General features: G+C 43.2%; 1 protein-coding gene across 1 annotated transcript; it reads right to left on the bottom strand.

Moving 5' to 3' along the window:
- Positions 1-833: 833 nt before the first annotated feature.
- On the bottom strand, positions 834-12,404 carry LOC126505202 (aldo-keto reductase family 1 member B7). The gene is made up of 10 exons (XM_050147988.1): positions 12,289-12,404; positions 9,448-9,615; positions 8,330-8,446; positions 7,141-7,218; positions 5,246-5,368; positions 4,874-4,980; positions 4,391-4,472; positions 3,864-3,947; positions 3,171-3,253; positions 834-1,468 (listed from the first exon to the last, which is right to left on the bottom strand). The coding sequence occupies exons 1-10, from the start codon at positions 12,352-12,354 to the stop codon at positions 1,426-1,428; spliced, it is 951 nt and encodes a 316-aa protein (XP_050003945.1). The 5' UTR covers positions 12,355-12,404; the 3' UTR covers positions 834-1,425.
- Between the last annotated feature and the right edge of the window lie 1,550 nt (positions 12,405-13,954).

Genomic DNA, 13,954 nt, shown 5'->3' with positions numbered 1-13,954 from the left:
CTCCCTCCCTCCCTCCCTCCCTCCCTCCCTCCCTCCCTCCCTCCCTCCCTCCTTCTCTCTGTGAACAGAACGCACCTTGGTGGATTTCCCAGGCACTGCTGCCAGCATCTCCAACTCTGGCATGATGGCATATTACAGACAAGGTGGAAAGTCACAGGCAAAAGTGGAGGGAAGGGACCAGGACAAGGCTCAGGAGGAGGAAGGCATCAAATTACCTTGAACTCCCCCTGAGAACACCTTTCTTTGAAACTTGGCTTAGCCACCTGTTACCTGGGACCTTCATCAGGTTTTTGGCTCCCAGATGCCTCTATTTTCTTTTCTGTAAAATGTGAATTGTGAGATTTTGGAGGCACGGAATTCACTCATTAAAAAGCATTTCGAACTGTGTTGGACACTTTGGTGACTGCTGGTTAGTTTTGTCAATGTGATACCAACAAAACTCACCTAGGAAGAGGGAACCGCGGTTGAAGAATTGCCTCCATCAGATAGCTGACGATTTTCTTGATTAATGATTGATTGGTATAGGAGGGCCCAGGCCTCTGTGGGCAATGCCACCCCTGGGCAGGTGGTGCTGAGCTTATAAGAAATCAAGCTGAATAAACCATGGAGCAAGCCAGTAAACAGCATCCCTCCATGGTCAATGCTTCAGTTCCTGCCTCTGTTTCTGCCATGACTTCCTTCCATGATGGAGTGTGGCTGAAACATGGAAGCCAATTAAGCCCTTTCCTCTACAAGTTGCTTTCGGTCCTGGTGGTTATCACAGCAACAGACAGCATACTACTGTTGACCAAGTTCCCACAGTCAAGTCCCAAAGAAACACACAGAGGTCTACATCAATTATAAAACTGATTGGCCTAGTAGCTCAGACTTCTTATTAACTCTTATAACTTATTAGCCCACTATTCTTGTCTGTGCTAGCCACATGGCTTGGTACCTTACTCGGTGAGGCAGTCACATTTGGCTTTTTCTGCATCTGGGTCATGACTGCAGGCTGAGCTTTCCTCTTCCCAGAATTCTCCTGTTCTCATTGCCCCTCCTCTACTTCCTGCCTGGTCATCATCACCCTGCCTATACTTCCTGCCTGGCTACTGGCCAATCAGTGTTTTATTAAAAATAATACAAGTGACAGGATAAAAGACCATTGTCCCACAGCACACTACAAGCCTTACTATTATTTACTTTTTATTGTTTTGTCTTTGTATTCTCAGTGTTACCAGAATTCCTGGTATTTAACAAACATTTGGTCAGAACACACTAATGAAAACCATTGTCCTTTGTTTTCCTGTGACAGTCTGCTCCTGGACTGAATTCAGCATTGCCTGACCCGGGTGACGTTAGACACACTTTGGCTAAGACAGGCGTCAGGAGTGACTTTCACACCATGAAGATGGGATTCACCAGGCAGTCTCATCAAGTGAATCAGCGTCAGTATTCCTCATGGAAAGGATAGTCCTCTTCGTTAATTGCGCTGCAGTAACAAACATGAAGGAGAAAATGGTCCACAGAAGCAAAAATATGATGGGAGGCATTCTTGTATGGTGTATTCAGCTTTCCCCGTGTTTTTCAATCTCTTCCCCAACATGACTGTGGACACAGGACATGGTGGGGGTGGGGAGACACACAACATGACCCCCCCCAAAAGTACGAGAAGACTATAAAGGAAGGAGGGCCTGCAAACCATCTCATCTCATCACCAGTACATTGCCATAATGAGGGATCATAAGCAAGCTGGCACACAGCCGACGGCCTCAGAACTATTGTCTCAAATTCTCACATTGTCATGAAGTAGGAAATACTATTGAAATGGACAGATAGGTTGTGATTATTAAATAAAATTAATATAAGCAAAGAGCTTAAAGTGTCTGCTCTATTTCAGCTGGTGTTCAGTGAATGTTTGCTGTAATTAATACCGTCATCTGACTTTGTAGATAGAGTGACTTTTTGACATCGAAACTGCCCCAGGCCTCATCTGTGGTGAGTAAGTGGTAGAGATTGGATTAGGACCCAGCTAGGCTGGCTTAGGAGTCCACCAAATCCTCTAGCTCCGCACACACTCTGAGTTGCTACCCCACTGGCATAATAAACACATCTTAAAACCTGGACTTTCCCAAAATGTTAATTCTGTACTTGAGCTGCTCAAGCAAAAACAAAACAAAGGAATAAAAACTGTATTAAACTGTTAAATTTTTTTTTTTTTTTGGCAAATTGAATGGACTGTGTGTTCCCATTTATCTAGATTGTAATCTTCATCATTTCCTCCCCCACACCATGCTCTGGGTCCAATGACTCGCATCTTTCCCATGGGTTACTATAATAGTCTCTCGATGCACAGGTCTTGGTGAATCTTTTAAGGCATGCCAGGTCATGCCAGCCTATGCTCATGGCTTCTCCCTCCTTCAGACCTAAAACTCTAAGCCCTGTACATGGTCGATATCACCTACATTATATTATATTAACCCACCGCTGTCTCCAACTTCCTTTTTTCTTACAATAACACCCTGTCAATGCACTGTATTCTCAATAGCATCCTAACCCAAGTTCAAAACCTGTTGCCTCAGGACATTTGCAGTAGTGGCTGTGACTGTCAAGAATGCTATTTCCTGATTGCCATTCATCCTTCACCCTCTTCAGCTGTCATTTTATCAATGAAGCCTCCGGAGATAACCATGTACTAAAGTGTTATCACACAGGGCTCACTACTGCCTCTGCCTTCTGCCCCATTTTACTGTTCTGTAGCATGTGTTACTGTCTGACATACATATTTGGTGTTAGCACACTTTTCCCTTTCTAGAATATAAGACTGAGAACAGGAAGTTTGTAGTGTGATGCCCTGACGATCTAGACCATTCCTGGCCATAGCACATTGCAGTAAGTTACTGAATGAATGAGGAAGGGAATGAGAACTTCTGACTCCCACGTAGTTGTAACAATTCCTTTCTTAAACGTCCTAGCTCTGTGTGTAAAATTAAGAAAATGGGCATCAAATAATGTCTCTCCTACTAATGATTCCCCACGACTCAAATGTTAATTTTTTTTTAAAACAACCTTAAAATAGTATTTCAAGACGAACGACATCCCACAATCCCTCATGCCTTCTGTTCCTTCCTACTATCCTTTACAACCTTAGATAAAGACCTGATTAACCTCCTATTTAACTTGGTGCCACTTACGCAAACACACCACAGGCCCTCCAGTTTCTGTTGAAGCTGAGAATGGTGGCCATCTCCTCATCACTCAGCTGGAAGTCAAAGACCTAGAAAGATTCAAAAAACATCCTTAGCAAGGAAAGTGTTGATGGGATGTGGGGTTCCAGATGTTTCCCTGAATATGTCCATGGCAAACATGTTAAGAGTAAATTATTTATAGAGTTTAGTGTTCTAAGATTGGAAGAGATTTGGCTGTAGGGGTGTGAAGTATGCACAATGACTATGATTCCTGAGGCATTTCAGAAGGGCTCTTTTTCAAATCCAGTCCCTATATCTACAAAACATAGGTGAGTAGACCAAGACAGTGTATAGTTGGCCAGGACAATGACTGGCCGATGAGCTAAGTACTCGGTGGTTTGCAGTGGTCTGCTCGGTGGTGTAAGGCACCACTCAGTGGTATAAGCTGTGATCAGCCATGGTGTAAGGCATAGCTGTGACCAGTCCTGACAGGGCTTTGCCGATACCCACCCCAGTCCATCCGTGACCCACTGGTGATCATCCAGCTCTGTGGGGGCCAGCTCTCTGGCCTAGACGTTGATAAAGTGCTTAGAACAAGGGAAGACACACTGACAACGAAGGGATGGGAGGAGATGCTGAAGGACAGGGACCCTCCTTCCCTCCCCATCACCTGTCCCACTGAAAAATATCAGACCATACCTGAAAGTTCTCACGTATGCGGGACGGTGTCACAGACTTGGGGATCACCACCACATTCCTTTGGATATGGAACCGAATCAGAACCTGTGAATCATGAAGAGAAGGCACGTGTCTGGTTATATACAAGAACTCCTCCTGCTTGTGAGATTATCTAAGTCCAACAACAATTGACATTAAGAAGGCACTTCAGTATTAGGGGCATTTGCCAGTTCCCTTGCTATGTCCCTTGATCCAGGAAACAACACTACGATCTTCCTAGTCAGGAATGAGGAAGATAGCCTATGATCATAAGGCTAAGACCCTATATAATCGGCACCTGAACCCAAAACCTATGGATGTGGCAGGAAGCTGATGGACAGAGGCAGTCCTTCCTTCCTTGATACCAGCTTAATTTTCTGAAACTTCCCATGGGTTTATGATCCCATTTGTCCCTCTCCAAGAGATTAAAAAAAAAAAAAGCAATACGGGTAAATACGTGACTACAAGAGTGAGTTGCTGCTGAGAAGGGAAAAAGCACTCTATTTTACCTGGGCTGCAGTTTTCTTGTGCTTTGCAGCAATCTCCTTAATCTCGGGAATCTCCAGTACTACAGGGTCATCTGGCTTGGCACTAGGGGAAAAGAGATGGCTGGCGTGAAAAACCACTGCGGCTACGTTCCAGTGAGCAACACTCCCTGGTCTGGGTCAAAGCTGAGCATTGCAGCCTTCTTCTTCTGCAAGGCAGGTGGGCTGATCTGAAAATTTTGTGTCTTTCCCCTGGGTTCATATATAGGTCCAATGCTTTAGCAATTTAAGAAAACTTCCCTAGTACTGGATGGCAAAAATGGGGCATTTCATGGGATCAGATATGCTACCATTTTAAAAACACTTTACCCTGGTAAAACCAGATGGGTTGTCAAGCACATTGCCATTGATACGTTTCTCCTTGTGTCTTGGAAATTACCTACTAATATTAAATTATGCAATCCCAATTGTAAGAGTAATAGAAGAGCTACCACTCTGGAGCCTTACTGAGGTCTGTCTGGTGAGCCCAGGGGACTGTAAGCTGTGATGCTAATGCCCTTGGAGTGACAGTACTGGATCAGTTTCTCCTGGGTGAGATATGGGTGGCACTCAATCTGCAAAAGAAAACATTGCCATTATTAGGGGAGTAGTCCTGCTTTCAGAGTGGTCAAAAGAACTCTCCTACATGAGAAAAGACAAACAAAGACCAAATGCAAATCATTGACAGATATGTTATGAAACGGACCCAGGGATCTTTCTCCCACCTCCCTGGGCATCCTGAACCCAGAACTCAGAGATGAGACTCAGTAGCTAGTAAGGAAATTGCCTCCCAGTGTTGAAGTAGTCCTGAGAGCAGGTCCTTCACCAAAGGGAATATACCTGATTGGTCACTGGCTTATATTTCAGTCCAGGCTTGTTCAGGAGTCTCTCAATCTGCAAGTGGTTGAAGTTGGAGATGCCCAGAGCTTTCACCAGCCCCTGGTCCACCAGTTCCTCCATGCCCTGTCACAGTGAGAAACACCAGTTAGATGGCTGCAGGAGGATACAGGGATGCTGGGTTGGCCTTGTCCTTGGATAAGAGGAATGGCTCCCGTGTGACAAGGTCAAGTGAAGCACTAAAGGGAATCTCCAGCTAGACTGTGGTGCCTGCATGGCTGGTTCCAGGCTTTCTACCCCTCCCCAGCTCAGCTATAACCAAGAAGGAGAAGTGAAGGTTTGATTTGCTGACTGCTCTAAGGCCAGAGTGACATGGGTTATCCAGGAAATAGCCCACAGTGTGAGGAAAGGAATCATCTCTATGGCCTGGTTTTTTTTTTAACAGTATTAGGGTTGTGTCTATGGCTTCTCCAGTGCTACACAGGCAATCTCCCACTGATCCATGCTTTTAGTTTCCACCCCCTTTCTAGTTTTCAGTTCTGAGATAGGATCTCTTTAAGTTAGACAGGTTGGCCTTGAACTTACTCTACAGTCCAGACAGAATTTGATCTTCCTGCCTCAACCTCTAACTTGTTGTGATTGTAAGTGTGTGCAGTAGGAATGTCTTGCAGATATATGGGCCCTGGCAGAGCACCCAGCCTAGATTTGGATGACCTGACATCTGTCCCATTGGCCATTTGTCCAACCCAAACTGCATCAACCTAGGGATCTCGGGTTTCTTTATAACTTAAATACAATGAGCTTGTTCTAAAGGTACAAAGAAGATTATCCAGCTGATACTTGCAGCCTTACATTGGACATGAATTTGTAATTCAGTCTTTCTAATCTCCTGTTTTTAGTCTGTTTCCAGAATGTAAACATATACAATGTATGTGCTTCGTGCTTGGGATTCTTAAAGCTCAGTCCTGGGCTACCTCAGAACATTTGACAGTTCAAATAGCATAGGGATGAGGAAGATAAAAAAGAAACCATCTGAACCCAGGGAAGACATTAGGAAGAGAGTTTAAATTGTGCCTAGAAACAAAACAAAACATAAAGAACAGGTTGGGAGAAGGAGGAGCAAGGGCTTAAAGGTAGGGACAGGTAGGGTGTGTTAAGCTACCTGTCTCATCTTTGGATACAACTTGGAAGACTCTGAAAGCACTGGAAAGATGGTTCAGAGGTTAAGAGCACTGTCTGCTCTTCCAGAGGTCCTGAGTTTAATTCCCAGCACCCACATGGTGGCTCACAACAATCTACAATGAGTTCTGATGCCCTCTTCTGGCACCCAGACATACATGCAGGCAGAACATTGTATACATAATAAATAAATCTTTTTTTAAAAAAAAGAAATCCAATGGGCAGTGAGATACTGTGAATGTTATGTATCCTGGGTCAGATTTGGGTAGGTTGTATGATCCATCTTGCCCTCCTTACACTCATTTCTCTTTCCTTCTTTTGAATTCTGTTCCCTGATGTTTAGATGAGGTTTGTTATGGGTCCACAGAATTGTCACAGCATTGATGTACTCAGGGATTCTATGAGAGCCTGAGTTACAGCGAGGTATTTTTTGCTCCTAAATGTGTTTCATGGGCCCAGGGAAATGTCTCATTGGGTAAAGGTCCTTTGTGCCAAGCTTGACAATCTCACTTTATCCCTGGAAGCTGCCTGGTTGAAGGAATTAACCTCCTTCCATCCTCTGACCTTCACAAGAACCTCCATACACACCACTTTAAAGAGAAGAGGGAGAAGAACAGTCATGAAGTTATATACAGAGGATTTCATACCAGGGCAGAGCCTCAAGGGGGCATGACACAAGACTTCAACCCTAAGCACTCTTGAAACAAGTTGGAACCTACCTCCCAGGCATCCAAGAATGTGGATTTACTCATGAGAAGTTTGCCATTTTTATCTGTGGGGAAAATCTCATTCCCAGCCTGTAAGTAAATAAAAGAAAAAATCTCATTGGAATCTGCCTTTAGATACCTGGTCGTGGGGGGAAATAGCTCAGGACGGTGCAGTGAGCAGTGCCCATGCCCGCATAGCATGTGGTCAGACTCTGGAGCGCTCACATAAAAACAGTAGTTCTCAATCACATTTCCGCATCAGTCTGCCACGGAGTGTGAGCCCTCTGTTTCTGGCAATACCGAATGGCTCCAGATCCATTGGTATATCAGTGAAGCCACCATTACCATCCTGGAAATTAACCAATATAAACTTGAAGGAATTTTAATGTCAAGGTCACTAGACAAAGGTTCTACCAGAAGAGGATGGTTATCTGGGGAAGAAGGAGCCAGCTTCTGATTTTGCCACCTTCAGAAGGCTTGAATGTTGGCACTGTGACCATCGCTTTTCATGAGGGCAACAGAATGAGAACTCCCATCCCTCCAGTTCCTGGGAGTAGAGCCCCAGACACTACAGAGCAGCTCTTCAGGCTGGACTGGCTAACTGCCAATATCACCGCGTTTGGAAGTCACTCCCTGTCATACTTTGATTTATAGGGACTTAGGCAAGAGCATCCCAAGACATCCTACCCAGGGCACTTGTGGATTGGGTTTGACAGGAAAGTGACTGGCCAGTGGCAGCTTATCTGAGCTGGCAGAAATGACTGTTTCTTTCAAACATGGTTGCATCAAACCAAGCTTGAGGCCCCCCAGATACTACCTGTTGCTTCAACTTCCACTCCACTCCAGGCTCTTTTATTTACTCTGCACGTGGTCTTCTGGGGACTGGAGAGATGGCTCAGTAGATAAGAGCACTACTGCTCTTGCAGGGGACCTGGGTTTTGTTCCCAGCACCCACGTATTTGTTCACAACCATACATGACTCCAGGTCCCAGGGATCCCATGCGCCCTTCTGATATTCACAGACACCAAGCATGGACGTGGTGCACATACAGACATGTAACTAAAACACCCATACGCAGAGAATCTAAGAAAAAGTAAAAGATGTCTCCTGCTTCTTTCCTCCCCAGTGCCACATCTTGCCATGGTCGCCATTTTGTGCTATCTCCCAGAAAGTAGAGACAATGCAAAGAGAAGCTCAAACCTGGAATCCCTGTGGCCAGTGAACTAGATACAGGTCCAGGTAGTCCAGTTTCAGATCCGAGAGGGTTTTCTGAAAGCATTTCTTCACCAGGCTTTTCTCGAAGAAGGTGGGCCACAGCTGCAGATGTGAGAGAGGGGCGTTAGGACTGGGGAGAGGAAGACCCATGCCACAGCCACCCTTGCTGCTTTGAGATGTATAAACCCTGGCCAGGCAAATGCAGCCCAGTACTGAATGGAAACAAAGAAAAAGGAGAGGAAGGACATTTAGGCTCCCAGGTGTGGTGGAGGAGGAAGTTAATTGTGGATAAAGGGGAGACCATGTCCAGAGGCAGAAACATCTGGGAGAGTCCAGAATGGACATGACCGGACTGAGGTGGGCTATGGGATGGGGTGAGGTAAGAGGGCAGAAGTGAGGTGCAAAGTACAAAGGGGACAGGTAACCAAAGTGTCTGGATTATGTAGGGAAGAGCCTCTGGGGGAAGAGCAGCCCAGCCCCTGGGCTGGAGAGTTCAATGGTAGAGGGTAGGGTATTCCAGACATACCCTGTAACAGCTAGGGACTATGAGATGCTGCGGGAATCTAGTCGCCAGGTCCACATTTATATATTAATATCAAACACCTCCGCTGTTTGTCTGGGGTTTGACACTTAACAGGCAGTTACATCAGCTCTCATCAGGTCAAGGTCATTTCCTAAGTGTTCTGTGCTCTTGGAATTCAATTTGTTTCTTTGGTCATTTAACATAGTTGGTCGCTGACTAAAATTTTATATTCCTATGTTATTCATCCTTGGCTCTGGTTTCTCAGAGGGCAGGCATGATTTGGTGGTACTTAACGCTCAAGCATTAGGGTGCAATTAGAAACAGCTGGCCCTTTTAGCACTTCTTTATCCCCAGGCCAATCAGGCCCGTGATTGATGACAATGAGTACATATAGGTGTGGCCACTCCAACCTTTGGTGCTTTTTTTGTGTGTTGAAATCTGTCTAGTGATTTAATGAAGGCAGGAGAAAAGGGCTGGGAGACAGGCAGGCACATACGGATAACTGATAAGCTCTTGAAGCCAGTCATACCCAGATACTTCCACCTGCCTGAAGTCACGTCCACCAAGGGAACCACTCTACCTTGCTGACAATGAAGAGGTCCTCCCGCTTCACGGCCTTCTCCTTGATCTTCTCCTGGATGGCTTCCCCCACTTCATTCTCATTCTGATAGGCATAGGCGCAGTCAATGTGGCGATACCCAGCATCAATGGCGGCCTTCACAGCTTCCTTGACTTTGCCTGGTGGAGACTGAAAAGCAGTAGAAAAGACAGCTAGACACACCCCAAGGCCCCCTCTTAAAGGTTCCACATAGAACATATTCTCAAAATCATGGTCTTGTTGAAGCCTTACTTCCAAGTAGACAAGAGAGAGGAAAACATACATTGGGCAAGTTTTCAAAGAAAAAGATAATGTGAATTAATATTTTTTTAAATTTCATTTGGTTTTTCTCTTGACAAAGCAATGTGGTTTAACATGGCAACTTAAAGCATATGTCACTGTAGTGATCATCAAACCATGTCCTGTTCTAGTCAGTAACTAGTTGTCCTCTGATCCAGGTTGATCTGAAGTGCCTCCAGGTTCAGAGAGGGACAGACAGCTCCCATTGCAACTTGCTGAAGGCCACTCTGAAAACTAGATTCTGAGACATCCCAGAGGTATTTCAGACTCCAGAAAGAATGGTCTCAAAACGGTCATGACAAGCTAATCTACTCTGCTATGGTGCCCTATGAGGATAAGGGATTCCTCAATTTCTCTAAACTTTGACAAAGAAGTATAGCTACAATAATGGGTCCTGCCTCATGAGGTCTTTGTGTCCCTTGCTTGCCACAGGATTGTGAAGGTTTTAGCAGATCCCCTGGCACTTAGTAAGGCTGGGTGGATGCAACCAGTATGTAATCACTGTTTCAGAACAGGAATGAATAAAACTGTAACAACCGATTGTTCTCCCACCTATAAGCAAAAGAAAACAAAAAAAGAGAAAAGAATGGTTGAACTATCACCTTCTGATCTAACCTAGCCAAGCCCGACACTGGTGGAGGGAAATGACACTCTGCACTCATCTCCCTTCAGAGCATAGAGCTGCAGGCCTCCAATCCCACTCGGGGAGGCTCAAGGCAGGAGGGTCATGACTTTGAGGCCAGCCTGGGGCACATTACCACCTCATTCAAGAGAAAACAAAATCCTGCCAGATGTGGAGGCCTGCATCTGCAATCTTAGCATTTGGGAGGAAAGAGGGTAGGAGAATAAAAAATTCAAAACCAGTCTCAGCCATATAAGGAATTATAAGCCAATCTGGGCTACATGAGACTCTCTCAAACAATCAAAATGAACTCTTCATCTCTCCCAAAATCTAAAAATTATTTTTTAATATCAAACCTTGATAAAGCATTACACGTAAAGCAGAGGTGAACAGATGTGCCATCATGGAGACAAGGAATTGCCAGAAACTCAGAAGCCCTGGGGTCCAGCCCCAAAACCCCACCCTCCTGCATGTCCACTCATAAGCTGAGTGTCCCTACAATCGTGTAGGCAGAAGTTTCAGTCCCCCAGCTGCTTCTAAATAACCACACAAAAACTTACAATTAATGATAGATTCTTGGCCGATAGCTTAGGCTAGTCTCCAGCCAGCTGTCACAACTTAAATTAACCCATTTCTATTCTTCCTCCCAGCATCCTCTCTGCCCCCAAGATCCTGTCTAGCCATCAGCCAATTAGCTTTTCATTCACCACGAGAGCAGCACATCTTCACAGTGTACAGAAGGATTGCTCCACAGCACCGTGCTTTAACCTCGAAAACAGCTCCTTACAATAGTTACAACTGCTTTTCAAATTCTCAGTGTCCATCTCTCCTAAATTTATCCAGGCTGAGTAGATTCCCTGGAGAGTTGTGATTGTTTGTTTCTTTGATGGAATGTGAAATTTCTAATTTGGTTCAAGTCTCGCTGTTCTAGAAAGATTTCAGTGCAGCACCAACACAAAGCAGAATCCTACCCTCTGTGCAAAGAGGAACAAAGGGACAGAGGAGGAAGCCTGGAGAGGGGTCTCTGAGACAGGAGAGAAGGGTTCCAAAGCAGCACATGATCCAGGGATGATGTCTACACTGTAGTCCCAGGGTTCAAGAAGCTGAGGCAGGAGGGCTGCTCCCAGTTTGCCCAAGGCCAGTTTAGGTTTAGAGTGAGACCCTGTCTCAAGAAATCAAACTCCTAACTAAAAACAGCTCCTATGAACAAGCTGGCTACTGTCCTGTTGTGGCTGAGGGGAAGGCAAAGAAGGCAGAGATACAAGATGGAACAATGTCAGACTTGTCTGAGGAGAGGCTTGGAAATTGGCTTCATGGAGCACTCTGGGATGAACCATGGAACAATGTGGCAGGAGAGATTAACACAGGCAGGACGGAGCCTGAGCTGACTTCCAGTGCAGGCTCTGTGGTCCTCAGGACACTCAGAGTTTACTTTGCTGTCAGGAAATCACGTGGAGTCTTGGTGAAGGGCAGGTGCCAGTTCAGTAACCTGGGCTGGGGTCTGAGACTTTGCCTCTCCCCCAGACCCCCTCTCCACTTGGATGCCTGCAAGGAGTTTAGCGTCATGAGCAGCAGGGGGAGCCTGGTCCTTCAAAACTCTCTCCTCTCTCAGTCACTCAGCCAGTAACAAACCAACAGTGAGTCTCAAAGAAATGCTTGCTAAGACAATGACTGCACTAAAAACAATTTTCTTTCCAAAGAAAAGTTCTAACTTGCCAGGGAAACTATCCTCATTTCCGAGAAAGGCTCATCTTAGTTCTCTGTAGCCCAAAGAAGCCCCAAATAAAGGACACTGGGTGACAGCTCTGGGCTTCCAAACCCAACACAAGTGCTGTAAAATGAAAGGAAAATGCCAAGGTCCCTCCTCAAGAGAAGCAGGTGGCCCAAGATGTCACACTCACCTTCCAGGTGCCCAGGCCCACGATGGGCATCTTGGCTTTGGTACTGAGCTCCACGAAGGTGGCCATAGTTGCTGCAGAGACTTTCTGAGAGCAGATGAATGCCTGCTTCTTCTGTAAGGAGACTGATGGAGTCTATTTCCTAGATGAGGGGGCAGGCTTTTACTGCATTGGAAGGCAGCCATAGCCAAGGGGTGGGGCTCTCAACAGGATGTTCATTTTGATCTGTTGTAGAACTGATTACAGTGAACAAGATTAAACTCTGCACAGTGCAAAGTCTTCCTGCTGTACGGAGGTTTATGAACCTAAAGAAAATGGGTGAAAGTCCTCCAAGATGAATCTCTAAGATTATTTGGGAAGAGACACTGCTAAGGGAGAGGCTGTAACTGAATGGAGTGGGTGTTCAAGCCATCTGAGACATGGGAAAATGTCAAGGGAACTGAGACATCTTACAGCAGCTACTTGGTCTCGCTGAACATAGCGGACAATGAGGACTACTAAGAACTCAAGAACAATGGCAATGGGTTTTTGATCCTACTGCACGTATTGGCTTTGTGGGAGCCTAGGCAGTTTGGATACTCACCTTACTAGACCAGGATGAAGACGGGTGGTCCTTGGACTTCCCACAGGGCAGGGAACCCTGATGGCTCTTTGGGCTGACGAGGGAGGGGGATTTTGTTGGGGGAGGGGGAGGGAAATGTGAGGCTGTTGTGGGGAAGAGACTGAAATTTTTAATAAATAAATAAATTAATAAAATAAATTTTTTTTTTTTTTCTTTTTTTACATTTATTTGTTTTTTATTCTTTTTTTCTTTATCTTTTTTTTTTTTTTTTTTCTTTTTTATTTGTTTGTTTTTTGTTTTTCTTTTTTCTTTGTTTTGTTTTTGTTTTTTTTTGTTTTTATTTTTTTTTTTTCTTTTTTGTTTTATTTTTTTTCTTATTTTTCTTTTTTTTATATTTTTTATTTTTTTTTTCTCATTTTCTTTGTTTTTTTTATTTTTTTTTTTTTCTATTTTTTCTTTTTTTTATTTCATGTTTTCTTGTTTTTTTATTTTTATTGTTTCTTTTTTTTTTTCTGCTTTTTTTTGTAAATTATTTATTTTTTTTTTTTCTTTTTTATTTTTAAATAAAATTTTATATTTTTTTATAGTTTTTTTTTCTTTTTTTTTCATTTTTTTTTCTTTTAATTTTCTTGTTTTTTTTTTTTATTATTTATATTTTTTCTTTTTTTTTTTTTTTTTGTTTTTTTTTGTTTTTTTTTTTATTTACTTATTTTTTTTTTTATATTATTTTTTTATTTTTTTATTACCTTTTTTTTTTTTTAATGTTTTTTTTGTTTTTTTTATTTGTTTTTTTTTTTTTATTATTTTTAGCTTTTTTTTTTTATTATTTTTTGTTTTTTTTTTTTTTTTTTTTTTTTTTTTTTTTTGTTTTTTTTTATGTTTTTTTATTTTTTTTGTTTTTTTTTGTTATTTATAGATAGTATATTTTTTTTTATTTGTTTAATTTTTTTATTTTTTTTTGTTTATTTTGATTTTTATTTTTTTTTATAATTTTTTTTTTTTCTTTTTTTTATCCTTGTTTTTATTTCTATTATTGTTTTTTTTTTTTTTGTATTTTTTTTTTTCTTTATTCATGTTTTTTTCTTTTTTGAGGTTTTTTTATTTCAA

This window comes from Alexandromys fortis, unplaced genomic scaffold, assembly GCF_014885135.2.
Source record: "Alexandromys fortis isolate MF-2015 unplaced genomic scaffold, M_Fortis_MF-2015_v1.1 scaffold_57, whole genome shotgun sequence".
NCBI lineage: Eukaryota > Metazoa > Chordata > Mammalia > Rodentia > Cricetidae > Alexandromys > Alexandromys fortis.
This window is presented reverse-complemented; position numbering and strand designations above follow the sequence as displayed.

Coding starts and splice junctions, on each gene's coding strand:
- LOC126505202 (XM_050147988.1), bottom strand. CDS start 12,354: ATGGCCACCTTCGTGGAGCTCAGTACCAAAGCCAAGATGCCCATCGTG. Junction 8,447..9,447: donor ACCTCTTCATTGTCAGCAAG/GTAGAGTGGTTC, acceptor TCACATCTGCAG/CTGTGGCCCACCTTCTTCGA. Junction 4,473..4,873: donor GGCTCACCAGACAGACCTCA/GTAAGGCTCCAG, acceptor CTTTTCCCCTAG/TGCCAAGCCAGATGACCCTG.